This window comes from Hippopotamus amphibius, chromosome 4 (genome assembly GCF_030028045.1).
Source record: "Hippopotamus amphibius kiboko isolate mHipAmp2 chromosome 4, mHipAmp2.hap2, whole genome shotgun sequence".
In the NCBI taxonomy this organism is placed as follows: Eukaryota; Metazoa; Chordata; class Mammalia; order Artiodactyla; family Hippopotamidae; genus Hippopotamus; species Hippopotamus amphibius.
In genome coordinates this window covers 107,629,986-107,644,142 of record NC_080189.1, presented here as the reverse complement: position 1 = coordinate 107,644,142, position 14,157 = coordinate 107,629,986, and the positions used below count along the sequence as shown (strand labels likewise).

Below are 14,157 nucleotides of genomic sequence, written 5' to 3'. Positions count from 1 at the left end.
TTATAGCCACCTTATAGCTTTTATGATCAGTGCCTGCCAATTTTCCCTTTTTTTTTTCTTTTTTTTCTTTTTTTTTTTTTTTGTGCGCTCTGCAGCTTGCAGGATCTTAATTCCCTGACCAGAAAACGAACTGGGCACGAATGAATTTGTGATGCTTTAGATCCAGTTCTTTTCTCAGTAGATTAGGTCAATTTAAGTGTTGTCACATAGCACCACTGCACACTTAAACCCAGGTGCAAACATAGACATATCTTTAAAATTTTGTGTTTGCATCTTTTAATTCTTTTAGAGAGGCTGCAGAGTCGATGATGCAGACGCTGACTTACTGTTGGGATGTTTTCCCAGGGGCATGAAGAGTGGGCAGTGTGTGGGGATAGGAGTCATTTTGCAGAACTGAGGGGGCGGGGCCTTATAAAGGATGGTGAGATTTGGAAGTTGGGGTGAGGAGACCTGATAAATGGTTTGAGCACAGACAGGATATGCCAGGGTTATTTGGTTGGGGTTTTTTTTGTTTGTTTATTTGTTTAATTTTATTTTTAGTTCAACTTTATTTTTTGGCCGTGCTACACGGCTTGCGGGATCTTAGTTCCCTGACCAGGGATTGAACCCACGTCCTCAGCGGTGAATGCGCCGAGTCCTAACCACTGGACCGCCAGGGAATTCCCAGTTGGGGTTTTTTAGATGAAATAGAGCTGAGGCGGATGGCATCTTAGAATGAGAGGCAATTATAGAGGCAGGCCGGGGGCTGGTTATGAGGACTTTGAAGTGGTGGTGGAGTTTGGTTCTACGTATTTTACCTAATAGCGTCACAACAACTCTTTAAAGTAAGTGTTAGTGTTGGCCTCATTTTACAAGTGAGAAGACTGAGAAAAAGAGGCTAAATAATTTGCCAGAGCTTACACATGTGGTAAAAGTTGACTGGCACACACCTGGGCAGACAGGCTCATGACCTTGCCTCCGTCACTGTTGCTCCATTTCACTCCATGTCACAGATGTGAGGGGCTCATGTCGTCCTGGGTGAGGCGTTCTTTTTTGTGGGGATATTTAGCTCCATAGTGATAGAGCCCTCTTTATCGCGGTTCATACGGCTACCCCAGGGTGTGGGGAATGTGCATTAAAATGTGTGACACAATGAAAATATTTGTGTGTTTAGATTTTTGTAGCAAATAAGTGCTGCCCTTATCACCTTCATCTCCATCATCTGCCGTGGTTTCAGTGCTTGAGTTTACGTACATTCAGAAGTGCCCGTTATTTTCATGTTTAAGTAGAATTCCCAAACTTTTTTCGTCAAAAACTATCCATGTTTTATAAAATGTTAGTAGTACACCAGCCATAGCTTGTAGATTAAAGTAGAAAAATCTCTCTCACAGAGGAGTTAAACAGAATTATTTTGTTTTCAAAATGTATCTGCATCATAATAAGAAAAAGGATCTCTTGTACTGAGAACAGAGCTCACAGATGTTAAGGAAGGTTCAGACCTGTTGTGTGTGTCGGTGGCCCTGAACCACAGGGTGGGGCGGCAGTGCTCCCACTGCTCAAGGAAGGGCTTCGTTTGGGAGCTTTCGAGGGGCTTCCTGTATTGGACTGGCAGGTATAGATTTTCTTTCTTTCTCTTTTTCTCTTACTCTTTCTGTTTTCTTAGCTAGAACTTTCAGACCTCTGCGGAAGTAAAGTCATAAGATGACCTCAGTGTGCCCATTCTGACCTGAACAGTTCCCACCCTCACGTTTTGCTTTTACTTTGTTTTTTCCTCCCCTCTGCACACACAGTTTTAAAAAGCGTTATGTCTGTATGTATTTACTAATTTGTTTTCAGGCCAGGTGTGATTTAAAGCAAATCCAGACAGCGTGGCATTCACCATCAGCACTTCAGCATGCCTCCCTAACAGACACTGTTCCAGTTTCATGCCTAGCACGATCATTCCCGACCACCCACGGACCTTATTTCTCAAAGGCAGAAAATTAGATACAACTATAAGTACCTAAGAATTTTAAAGAACAGATTTTTCCCGTTGTTGCCCTTTGGGGAAATGCGTGTTAACTCCTTCGGTTGCCGCCATTCCATGAAGTGTGATTCAGAGAATGCTGAGACCCTGCAGAGAGGGAAGCTCTGAAATTCCTTCTTCCGGCTGGGATAATAGTTTCAGCTATTTTTGAATTGAGTTTATGAGAATAAGGAAAATAATAGGGAAATCTTTTGTTGTGTTCTGAGTGTTTGGAGTCCATGTGCTGTTTGGGTTTTAGTGCGTGGAATGGAATGGCTGTTAGGCTGGGTCTGTTGTGATTCGGGCTTTGCACTTGAGTGGCAGGGACATGTGACTGCTGTGTGAAGGTTATTTTTGGGATCTGGGTGGCGGCTTCTCGTCAGAAACCATAGAGAGTTAGTGGGAGATGTACTTGTGGAGGCTCAGAAAGCGACACAGATTGTTATGTGAGGTTTTGAACTTTTGAACATGGGTTGTTGCTTCAGCCGAGAATTAAGCAGCGATAATGACAGTGAAGAAACTGGCCTGTTACACAGACCTGTGGAGGAGGAGGGGCTGGAGAGCAAGATAAGTAGGACTTTGTCTTCATTAGTCGATACCTTTGGAGGTGAGGAGCTTCCCGGCGTGGGACGTGGGGCCGGCGTGTGGGCCAGGGTTTCTGTGAGGCCGGTGCACAGGCAGGGTCCAGCGCCAAGCTGGCCCCTTAACGCGGTCTCCTCTCCCACGTCCGGGTCCTTAACCGCGTCTGAAAGCGTGGGTGAGGCTGACGAGAACCCCGACGGCGCTGCCCTCAGGCGGGATGGTGAAGGTACCCGTGCCCCTCCGTGTGGGGGCCTCCCTGGGGGCGAGGGGCCCTGCTCACGAGCCCCGGCGCCCTCTGGCTGGGGCCTTGGCGGTCACCCTCCCTGCTGTCGCCCAGCCACCTGGGAAAGCTCTGCAGTCAAAAAGGAGGTAGTGGTAACCGTTCAGATGGGCAGCGCCGCTGGCTTTTGCGGTGTGAATGGTGGGGAGAGGCCGCATGGAGACCCTGTTTGTGGTGCCCACAAGCCATGGAGGCATTCACAAGAGAGCGGATTTTACAGTATCTGTGTAATTGACCCTGATGGCCCAGACGCTGGAGATGAGCTGTGCGCTCGCACGTGTGGAGCAGCTGCGGCTCCCGGGGGTCATCCAGCTTTCACCTCCAGGGGAGTCCGTGGAGGGCCCTGGCCACCAGACAGCGCTGCCCAAGGGCCAGGGGAGTTCGAGGCACCGCGGGCAGAGCCGTCCCTGCAGGGCAGTCCACTCCCAAGGGAAAGGAAGGAAGCTTTTAACGAGAAAACTAAACCTAGCTCTGCACTTTGGAGTGATCGTGACCCACCCTGTAAAGTAAACGTTGGTGACCTGCTGGCGAAGACTTCCGCCAGGTTCCCTGAAGATGGCACAGAAGGGAGCGCGTTATGTAAGGTTGGCACACTCCCCACGTTGACTGTCAGCACAGACACCGTCTCACTAGTGTGTGTGTGCACCGGCCCAGAAGCAGGAGAGTGCTGCAGCTCAGGACCAGGAGGCCCGGTGCTTGAGTCGCATGTGAACATAACTAATGGCACTTCAGATGTTGAAAGAAACGTAACAGCTACTGTAGATCAGAGTTTAAACCTTGAAAAGGAAGAAGAAAATAACTCTGTAAAGCCACTGAAAGACAGTGATTGTTCCACTTTAGATGTTAGCAGATCAGACAGTAGTCTCCTTTCCGTAAGTCTAGATAGAGTCAGTTTAAGTTCAGAAAGATGTGTCACTTCAGTGAGCTTTGGAAATGAGTGTCTTCCCATTTGTGCAAATTCCCAAGAACCAGCTCCTGACAGAGGTGACGATGCAGGCCCTGCACTCATCCCGCGGCCAGTGATGCTTGAGGAGCAGCACCAGGGTGACTGCAGCTTGAAGGCTGGAAGCAGCCAGCTTGCACACAAAGCAGAATTGTCTCTGCAGTCTCAAAATAGTTCATCTTATCAAGATGAGGATGAAATTGGCATTTTTGAAGATGAGGGTCATGGTAAGAGGGCTTTTGAATGGAGAGCTGCCTGTCAGGTAGATCTGAGTGCAGACACTAGGGCCAGCAAGGCCCGGACCTGCATCTGTGATGTGATGTGTGCAGTGCAGGCAGCAGACATGGAGGGAGTGTTCCAGGGCTCACAGGTAGTGCCCCCAAACGGCGAGTCTCTCGATGGCTCCAGGTGGCTCAAGAGTGACTTCATTTCCTCTGCGTGTATTTTCACCTCCGCTGAAGAGGACAGTGAAACAGAAGATGAAATGTGTGTGAAGAGCTCAGGGAGTGCTGAACAAGAATCACTGAGAGCCACTCACAGAGAGACCAGTAAAGTTGACAAAGGAAGTGTCCAGTCCGACCCTAAGACAGCCTTTGACTGGGAAACAAATGCACAAAAATGCACGGCAGTGCCCAGTCAGGATGTGCTGGCTTGTGTTAGTTCTAGTGTAGCAAAAAACCCTGACTTTGAAACAAATCAAATAGAAAAAAATGATGAAACGTATAGAGTGAATGACGATAGAGATGAAGACCTTGGCCTTGTACCACCTTTCAACCAGGGTTGGAGTCCAGGCGCGCAGGAGCCACAAGCAGTGCAGCTGGACTCTGCGGACAGGGCTGGGAGCCTGCGACTGAAGCAGGTGTTCTCCGAACCAGCTGAAGAAGTTTCTGAATCCTCCAGTGGACGTGCGTCGGGGGCAAAAGACCCAGAGCTGATCGGTGGCAAAGAGGAGGCGATGCTTTGTCGGGAGGGAGGCAGCAGTGGTCCTGGCATTGTCAGCCGTGTGGGTCTGCGTGGAACAAGCAGATGTGCATGCCCTTTCAGACAAAGGGGAGCCAGGCCTACGGTGCAGGGACCTGTGTTACACGGGGACGTGGGTCTGGTGGGAAGTTCGGAGGCGATCTTTGGAGGAATGGAGTCAGGGGGCGCGCGTGCGGGGCGCTCCTGCTCGGCTGGTATTGACCCTGCCGAAGTGAACGGATACTCAGCTGCTGCTCTCGATGGTCTGCAGGTGATTCCCGTCATCCCAGGTGACAGCAAGGAAACAGCAGTGCCAGGTTGCGAGGACCCTGTTCTCTCACTCATATCAGAAAAGCCCTCAAAAGGGGATTTGCAGAGCTTCCCAGAGGAACTGTACTCCCAGCTTTTGGATGAACTTTCCTGTTACCCGATGTCAGAGTTGGCAAGTCAGATGTTTTCTGAAGGGCTGGCGGACGGTTGTGGATATCAAGTGGGCTGCCCGTGGACTAATACAGGTGTAAAAGACATGTTAGAAGATGCACAGATGTTTAGTGAGGACCTGCACAGCCAGCCACAGGACCTCGAGATCTCTTTGTTTTGGATGGAAAAGCCCTCTTATCGGCTACCAGTGGCAGAAGATGGTGTTATTTGGGGATGGCAAGAGAGAGGTGGACAGTTAGTAAGTATGCTATACCAGTTTTTATTCTTGTGTGGTGATGTGCTAATCTTTCATTTTGATTGCTTTTAACTCGGAATTAACAGATTTATTCTAAACAATTGGCAGTCATCTGAATGTTATTGTAAAGCTATAAGTTAGTATAGCATCATTTTAACCATTTCCAAACTGAAGAATGTGAATTTGTTTCAGTGTTGAGTACATTTAAGCCAGAATCTGCGTGCCCCCTCTTGTTTGCACTAACCCCTTGTGCCGGACATCATGTGTGTGTGCCCCAAGGCAGCTCCGCCCAGTCTTTATCCCTCTCGTCCTCACCGCAGGCCCCCTGTTGGAGCAGAACAAACTTTTGGCCCATTGGGAGTTTAAAGTCACTTCTCAGAGGTTACACTTGCAGAATATAGAGGAATTAAAATCTGTGCTTTCCACGGCTTTTGTATGGTAACCATCTAAGGGAGGTAAAACTTGGTGCCTTTAACTGGCTTCGGGATCCTGGTTCTGTCTTCTTTCAGTCAGAAACACCTGCAGAGCTTTTTGGACCTCAATGCTCAGGCCCTGCTGGTTTGGAGAACCTTTGCAAATGATCCTGCAGTGGGCAGCTAATTTGAGCATCTTTCTAGAATTTCTGTAATAAATGCAAACGTTCAACAAACAGGAAGTTTTTTAGTCTTGCCCTTAAAGCAGTCCTTTGGACATGTATACTTGTAATAGCAAAATCTCATTCATTCAATCAGTAGTTTATTTTTAGTGATTTTTATTGCATCAGGCAAGAAAAAATGGTAATAGGAAATAGATGTGGCTCCAATGTTATGCCTATTATATGGAAGTAAACAAGTAGAAATCAGATCCTATAATTTGTCCATTGACCTCCTTTCTTTCCTTTCCATGCCCACATTTGGGAGTTTTACAATAAACAATTATGTTCAAGTTAATCAGTTTTGTTCCTTAAGTAGTTGTGGAGGCAAAACCCTACCTAATCATTTCCATCAGCGGATGTGGTTGACAGCTGGCTTCGGGAGTCCACGCCTGTACCTCAAGTAGAGTGCACGTGGGTTCTGCTCTTACACATGTGGGTGAGGTACGTGTGCACCGTTCTGAATTAGCTCTTCAATTGTGAGATGTGCCCAACAGTATTTGACAGACTACATTTAATGATAGTGTTTTTGGTTCAAAACTCCAATTCTCAATGTGCTTGTACAGACGTCTTTTTAAACTCGTTTTAAGTAGCTGCTGTTATTCCATTTTACAAGTAAAAAGCCAGAGTTGTAGATGTCATGACTATAAAGCCCCTGAATTGCTCTGAGTTACTAAACTTAGTGGCAAATCCAGGAATAGGCCATGCTCACTTAAAAATAGAAAATGGGTGCTTCTTTTCCTCCATCATGTCACCTGTTTTATATTCTCCGTGTGCCTTTCCCCTGCCTCTCCCCTTCCTCTGATGTTCCTTACTCAGTAACTTGTCAGGGGGCCGTTCTCTCTCCTGGCCAGAAGATGTATGTGTGTGAGTTAGGAGGGCATTTATTTTGGTAGTTTATTTTGGTAGTGGAACGTTAGCATTTAGAGGGTAGAGAGTTTCTTTAGTGTCAGAATCTGGAGATGCTGTACTCTTCGAAGACTGACATTTGTATAGAATGGCTTCAGAATGTGGCCATTAAGGTCAGCTCGCTGCTGGTTCTAATAACCATTGCTTAGCTGTGGTTTTTCAGGGGAAAAATAAAACTTAGGAAGCCGTGCAGATGAAACTTGAGTTGTTAATAATCAGTTGGAGGTCCCTATGACTGCAAGAGAGTAGCTGCATTTTAAAGAAATATGTTTAGTACAAGTTATTTCTCGTGTGAGTTACAAGAAGTTAATGAACTTTTGATAAATGTTTTATTTTTCTTGATAGTAGGACACAGTTTTCGAATTACCATCATTTTCGTGGGCAAGTTACTTAATCTTTCTGTGCCTTAGTTTTCTTACTTGTGAAATGGGGTGTGATGACCACTGCCTCCACACAGGGATGTGTGTAGTTTGCACCCGGCACGCAGCAGGCCCTCGTGCTAGCAGTCACATTGTTCGCACTTAATCGTGTCTCCATTCTTGCATCCCTTGTCACACCTCGGGGTACCTCTTGAATACTGGTTAACTGCTTAAAACTGTGCTAGGTCCCTAATATTTGATTTGGATTTGAGTGTTTACTACTTTAGAAGTGGTAACTTGTGTATGGATAGGATTCCATTCAGCTGTCGTCAAATAGTGGAAAGTAGAATTTTCTGTTATTACGTTATTAAACGTTCCTTCCTTCCGCGTGTTTCTGAGGTAGCTCCGCACTGAGCTCAGGACTGCCAAGTGTCAGCTGTGAAGTGTGCTCAGAGTGGACACCCGGGAGCCTGCCAGCCTCAAGGAGGACAGGATACGTCCTCGCTGTGTGAGCAGAGAGGGTGGAGTACGCGGCCCCAGTGGCTCTTGGGATGCTGTTGGCAGGCAGGGCGCTCCCAGGACCGCGTGTGCACACGTGTGTGTGTGTGTGTGTGTCGCTATAAAATGTGAGTCGGTGATACAGTGTAGCCAACTGCAGACAGTGCTAAAAATGGAAAAGACCAGTGTGGGTTGATGTTAGGAATTTGGAGAATGTATAGCATGTCCATGAGGTCAGGGGAGTCTTTTCCGTGGGTGGGGAACTTGATATGTGTTTCGTGGTAGAAAGAGACTGGATCTAACCCAAAAAGGTGGTTTACACAAGTATTAGAATAGGAAAAAGAATAAAGATGTGAGTTTGAAAAAGAACAAACTGAAAAGGTGTAACTGCTGAGGAAGGCAGTGGTGTCTGTGAGGTGCAAAGGGTCTCCAGCGTTGCTGTGCTCAAGGCAGCAGTCGTGTCTGCTGTTCCCCGTGATACCCTGATCGCCTCGTGCTGTGCCTGGCACTTAGTGAGGATTTCAAAAGTATTTGTTGGAGAGATGGGTGGATGTGCAGAAGCAGAGGCCAGAAATGAACTGGAAGTTTAGATGTCACGTAAGGATGGAGCCTGAAAAGTCAGTGCTTCTTGAGGATAATATTCTTGAAGGAGAGGGGGACCTGATTCTTTGCCCTGTCTGGTACTTAAAAAAATGGAAAGGATTCCAGATAGGCCCTCACTTAGGGCGCCTGGTTTGTGGGCATGATGTTTACTGCTCTCACCTCCCAGGTGTTGAACAGAGTATATTCCGTAGTTTTATCCACGCTCAGCTTCAGAAACAGTTTTGTTTCCACTGGAAGCTCTAATCACCCAGCTGGAGTGGAGTGGGTGTCTTCTGTCTTTTTAGGGTTGGCTCAGCGCGGCGCTCCTGACCTTGGAGGCAGCCTCTCCAGCTCCGAGCGCCTGCCTGGCACTGTCTGGGGTTCCTGGGACCCAGGCCCTTGTCCCTTCCTTTGGAAGCTCTGGCCCCTGGAGAGTGGTGCTTGGGGAAAGGCAGATCGTTTGGCTAGGTTTGCTCAGGAATTGTGGCAGCAGAACTGGAGTTTGTGGGACAGCTGCCCCCAGGATATCAACTTTTTTTGATGTTCAGAGAGCCACTTCAGGGTTTGTAAGCAGCAGATGAAAAATCCAGGGGTGGTTGTGGGTTTAGTAAGGTGCACCAGGAAAGACCTCAGCAATCCCCAAGGGAAGCGAAGGCGTGAGCCAGCCGTGTGGATGTCTGCGAGTGTTCTGGACAAATGGAGCCAGGAGAGCAGAAGGGCCGGTGCGTCCGGAACAGCAAGGAGACTGCATAACTGGAAGTGAGCACAGAGTGGCTGCACCAGGCGCCTCTCTGACAGCCTTTCATTTTCTACAGCCTTTACTTCTGTGAGTGTTTGAGCTTTAACATTTTATCCCTCAATATTCAGATTTGTGAATCTGCAAATTGTGTTGGCTAGTCTGGAAAGGAGATGATAATTGCATCACCAGTTATTTATCAGTTACACAGTTGATCAGGTACCTCCATGAAGGCAGAGACTCTTTCATTCCTGTTTCTAGAGAACCTTCTACTTAGCAAGAACTTAAAAATCTACTGATGAGTTGAGTTCTGAGTGCGGCAATTTTTATTACTTTTGCACCTGATTTCATCCTAAAAGTATGTGTAAATAGGTTCAGCCTTTTTTTTGCATAAATTCTCTAACATGGATATATTTTAACTCTGAATTAATAAGTGAAATTGCATTTGATTGAAATCTGGATAAAATGAATATATCACATTTTTTTTCTTAGGTACCAACGGCCAAGGTTTCAGAGCTAAACCCTAATGCAAAAGTATGGGGGACTCCTGTGTTACACTTGGAAGCAAGTAATGCGGCGGATGGTGGTGTGAGCGCAGCCTGGGAGGCGACGCCCGGACGCGGCCAGGAGGGTGAGTGGGGGCAGGGGCGGCTTTGCTCTTGGCTTCCGCTTTGTTCCCTTTTAGTCTGTCTTTGGGAAAGTGTGTGTTAAGATCTGTGTCATGGTTGGTGACAGTATTTAAGAGCCACAGGTCTCTCACAGGTTTAAAAGGTCAAGTAACTGCAGGTGTAAGTCTTTTGTTTTAAAAGGAAGCTATTCTTTTCTAACCCTGCCTTTTGGGGTGCACTTCCTAATTACAGGATTGGACAGCAGTGGTGATGGTGACAGAGGTCCTGAGAATGCTGCGCTGTCGGATCTGCGGGAGTCAGACCAGGCAGCCATGAGCGCTCTGGGTCTGGGCCAGTCAGAGCATGAGTCACCGCCTGAGCATAGCCAGACGGGTAAGGAAAGCTGGTTTATGGATTCATTTTGCGCTGGAGTTTGGGCGTCTTTATGTTGCATTTTTAATTCTTTGTTCATTTCTTCTTTTTTGTTTCTTCCCGTATGGTTTGATGATTTCTTTGGTGGCATGCTTGTGTTCTTTTCTCTGTAGCTTTTGTGTATCTATTGTAGGGTTTTGATTTGTGGTTACCATGGGGTTCCTCTCTCATATATGTTGACCTATAACTATATCTGCTTGTTTTAAACTGATAGTCATTTAAGTTCAAACACTGTCTAAAAGATCTACATTTTTTTATTCCTCTCCCCCACATTTTGTTTTTGATGTCATTTTGCATATTCTTGTTTCTCTCTTAACTGTGTATTGTATAGTTGCTTTTACAGTTTGTATTTTAATCTACATACTGACTCAAGTAATCTTCAATCCTTGTTATGTATCTGCCTTCCCTAGTGGGATTTTTCCTTTCCAAAAGATTCTTTCTTCTTTTCCACTTTGAGAAGACCCTTCAACCTTTCTTTTAGTGTAGGTTTAGTATATATGAATTCTTTTAGTTTTTTGCTTGTCTGAGAAGTTCTTTAATCTCTTCTTCAGTTCTGAATGATAATCTTGCTGGATAGAGTATCCTGGGTTGCAGGGTTTTCCCTTTCAGCACTTTAAATAGATCATGCCACTCCCTTCTGGCCTGCAAAGTTTCTGCAGGAAAATCAGCTGATAGCCTTATGGGGGTTCCCCTGTGTGTGACTCTTTGTTCTTCTCTTGTTGTCTTTAGAACCCTTTTTGTAACTTGCACCATTTTGATTATGATGTGTCTTGCTGTGGGTCTCTGGGTTCACCTTGTTTGGGACCCTCTATGCTTCCTGTACCTGGATATCTGTTTCCTTCTTCAGCTTTGGAAAATTTCCAGCCATAATTTCATCAAATACATTTTCTACCCCCTTCTCTCTCTCTCCTCCTCCTGGAACCTCTATAATGTGATTGTTAGTATGCTTGATGCTGTCCCAGAGGTCCCTTAAACTATCCTCATTTTAAAGAATGCATTTTTCTCTTTACTGTTCCTATTGGATGATTTCCATGATTCTGTCTTTCGAATCATGTACATGTTCTTCTCTGTCACCTCATCTGCTCTCATTCCTTATACTGTGTTTTTCATCCCAGTTACTGTATTCTTCACCTCTGACTGGTTCTTTTTCATATTTCCTAGTTTCTTGTTAAAATTCTGTGTTCATCTGTTCCTTTCCCAAGTTCAGTTAGCATTCTTACTAATGCTTTGAATTTTTTATCTGGTAAATTATTTATCTCTGTGTCATTGGGGTTTTTTTCAGAGATGTTTCCTTTTCTTTCATTTGAAACATATTCCTCTGTCTTCTCATTTTGTTTAACTTTCTCTGTCTCTATGAAATTAGGTGAAACAGGTAACTATCAAGGCTGTTGGGGTGGGGGGCTGCCCACCGTGCTGGAGCAGAAGCCTTGAGGGTTGGGTTCAAGCTGGTTTTATTCCCTCTAAATGTGCACGCGCGCACACACACACACCCCAGTGGTTCCTCCACCTCAGTGGGGAGCAGGCCAGAGCAAGAGGGGCTGGAGCACACCGGGGTGCACGCTAGGTGGTCCCAGCACGCCATCGGAGCCCCAGGCCGTTTCCAGTCTGCTGCCTTTCTGCACACATGTACTGACAATGGCCACCCTTGCCCTGTCCAGAGCTTTATGTGCTTCTAAAAATTCAGCTTGTTAAATCTTTCCCTAAACAACATGCCTTTCACTGCTCCCTTCAGTTCTCCTTTAAACTGACTCTTCTGTTGGTGCAGAGGCGCGGGGGTTCTGGGCCAGAGGCCTCATGGGGAATGGGAGACCTGAGCAGCTCCCAGATGCAAATCAGATTTAAATAGAAGAAGCGGAAGACTGACTGTAGGGCGAAGCATCTGTAAAAGTACAGAGAGGGAATGTTAATGTTGAAGTTGAGAGAGCCACACCCAGAAGGAGTTGGCTTTTTGTAAAAAGAGATATTGAAAGCTTTTCAGAAGAAGGAGAAGAACAAAGAACAGAGCAATTCTCTTTTGGTGTCCAGGGTGTGGGCCACCATAGAAATACCTGTAGGTAATGGAACACCAATTGCTTACCTCCAGTTTTGTTTCTGCCTTGATCTAAAAGACCAGACAGTGTTTAAAACCCCAACAGACCTAAGGGGTAGACTACACTCTCATTACTGACAGTGGATGGGAAAACTTGAGTGGGAAGAAATAGCTCCCCCAGATTGGCTGCCAGCAGTTGAGCAGAGCGACTGCATGTGGAGCATGTTCAGACCCCTGCGTGACTGTCTAGACACACTTGGGTTAGAGGAGGTTACACGACTGCAAAAGCCTGCCCTCCCTTTCTCACCACCAGCTGCGTGTTACGTACGAGAGCTACCTAATAAACACCATGTAAGTGTTTGGCATTAAATAATTTGTTTACTTTCCCCTAGAAGGGGCCCTATGAAGACCTCACCTGCACGGTCACTGCACTGATTGACCTTTGTGGTCGCATGCCCGTGCCCGCCTGGGCCCTCGCTTCCCTCCTCACTCTGCCTGGATTGTGCAGACCATCATTTCAGTTACTTCCTCACATCTAATTTCCTTCATAGTTGCTTAGCAAATGCTTCCAACTTGTTTAAATGTAATTCTCTACCTACTCTGCAGATAGACAAATGTGGCTGAAGAAAAAAAATACAGCAGTGGAATGGTCTCATTTTCTGATCGCAGTCTCAGACTTGCAGGGGCCCTCACCCTGGCCCCATGCAGCCCAGCTTCTGGACGACTATTTCACACCTGCCAACCTTAGGGTATAGTGCATTAATGAAGCATATTTCATATACCGTAAACACCACGTGTTTGGTATATCCTAGCCTTTCTATAAGTTTTATTTTCCTTAGTTCAAAGCACAGTTATTCAATGCATTCTAGAATTGACTTACTGATTCTTCCCTTCCTTGCTGATTTCACTACCAAATTTGACGAGATGTGTGTACACCTGAAAAATTGTCACCCAGTCCAGATAGCGAACATGTCCGTTACCACGGAAGCCTCCTGTGCCCTTCCTCCTGCCCGCTTCCTGCTCCTGCCCACCACTCATCTGCTTTCTGTCACTATACATTAGTTTGGGGTTTTCTGGAATTTTATGTAAATAGAGTTTCACAGCATGTGCTCTTTTTCTCAGGCTTTTTTTACTTACTGATTTTGAGATTTATTCACGTGGTAACATTTATGGACCTTTCCTATTTATTGCCGAGTAGTATTCCATTCTGTTCTATACCACAGTTTGTTTTTCTGTTCACCAGTTGATGACTATTTAGATTGTTTCCAATTTGGGGCTCTTACAAATAAGGCCACTGTGAACATTTAACAATAAGGCTTTGTGTGTATTGAGTATGTCTGTTCATTTCTCCTGGGTAAATACATAGGGATGGAGTAGACAGATATCCACTAGGCATAGGTTTATTTTCTTAAGAAATGGTAGAGGGACTTCCCTGGTGGTCCAGTGGATAAGACTCCGCACTCCCAAAGCAGGGGGCCCTGGTTTGATCCCTGGTCGGGGAACTAGCTCCCGCGTGCCACAACTAAGAAAAGCACGTGACACAACGAAGATCCCACGTGCCACAACTAAGACCCAGAGCAGCCAGAATAAATAAATAAATATTGAAAGAAAGAAAGAAAGAGGGCTTCCTAGGTGGCGCAGTGGTTAAGAATCCGCCTGCCAATGCAGAGGTCACGGGTTCGATCCCAGCTCCAGGAAGATCCCACATGCCGCGGAGCAACTAAGCCCATGTGCCAAAAAGAAAGAAAGAAAGAAAGAAAGAAATGGTAAGAGCTGTGTTCCGTAGCTGTACGCTTTGCCTTCCCACCTGCAGTGGGTCAGAGCTCCAGCTGCTCCACATCCTCACCAGTCTTTTAATGTTAGCCACTCTAAAAGGTAGGCAGTGGGATCTTATTGCGGTTTACTTTGTATTTCCCTAATGACCAGCGGTGTCAAACATCTTTTCACA

General features: G+C 46.2%; 1 protein-coding gene across 7 annotated transcripts in view; it reads left to right on the top strand.

The window, feature by feature from the left end:
- Positions 1–14,157, top strand: part of LARP4B (La ribonucleoprotein 4B) — an 83,911-nt gene that overhangs the window by 33,291 nt on the left and 36,463 nt on the right. For 3 of the 7 annotated variants that reach the window (XM_057730472.1, XM_057730470.1, XM_057730471.1), the window contains 2 exons: positions 9,633–9,771; positions 10,001–10,141. In XM_057730472.1, the coding sequence (XP_057586455.1) occupies positions 9,633–9,771; positions 10,001–10,141 (280 nt within the window). Of the gene's footprint in view, positions 1–2,193; positions 5,429–7,281; positions 9,231–9,632; positions 9,772–10,000; positions 10,142–14,157 lie in introns of those variants that run through there. The other 4 variants (XR_009053077.1, XM_057730469.1, XM_057730468.1 and 1 more) reach the window with 4 other exon arrangements.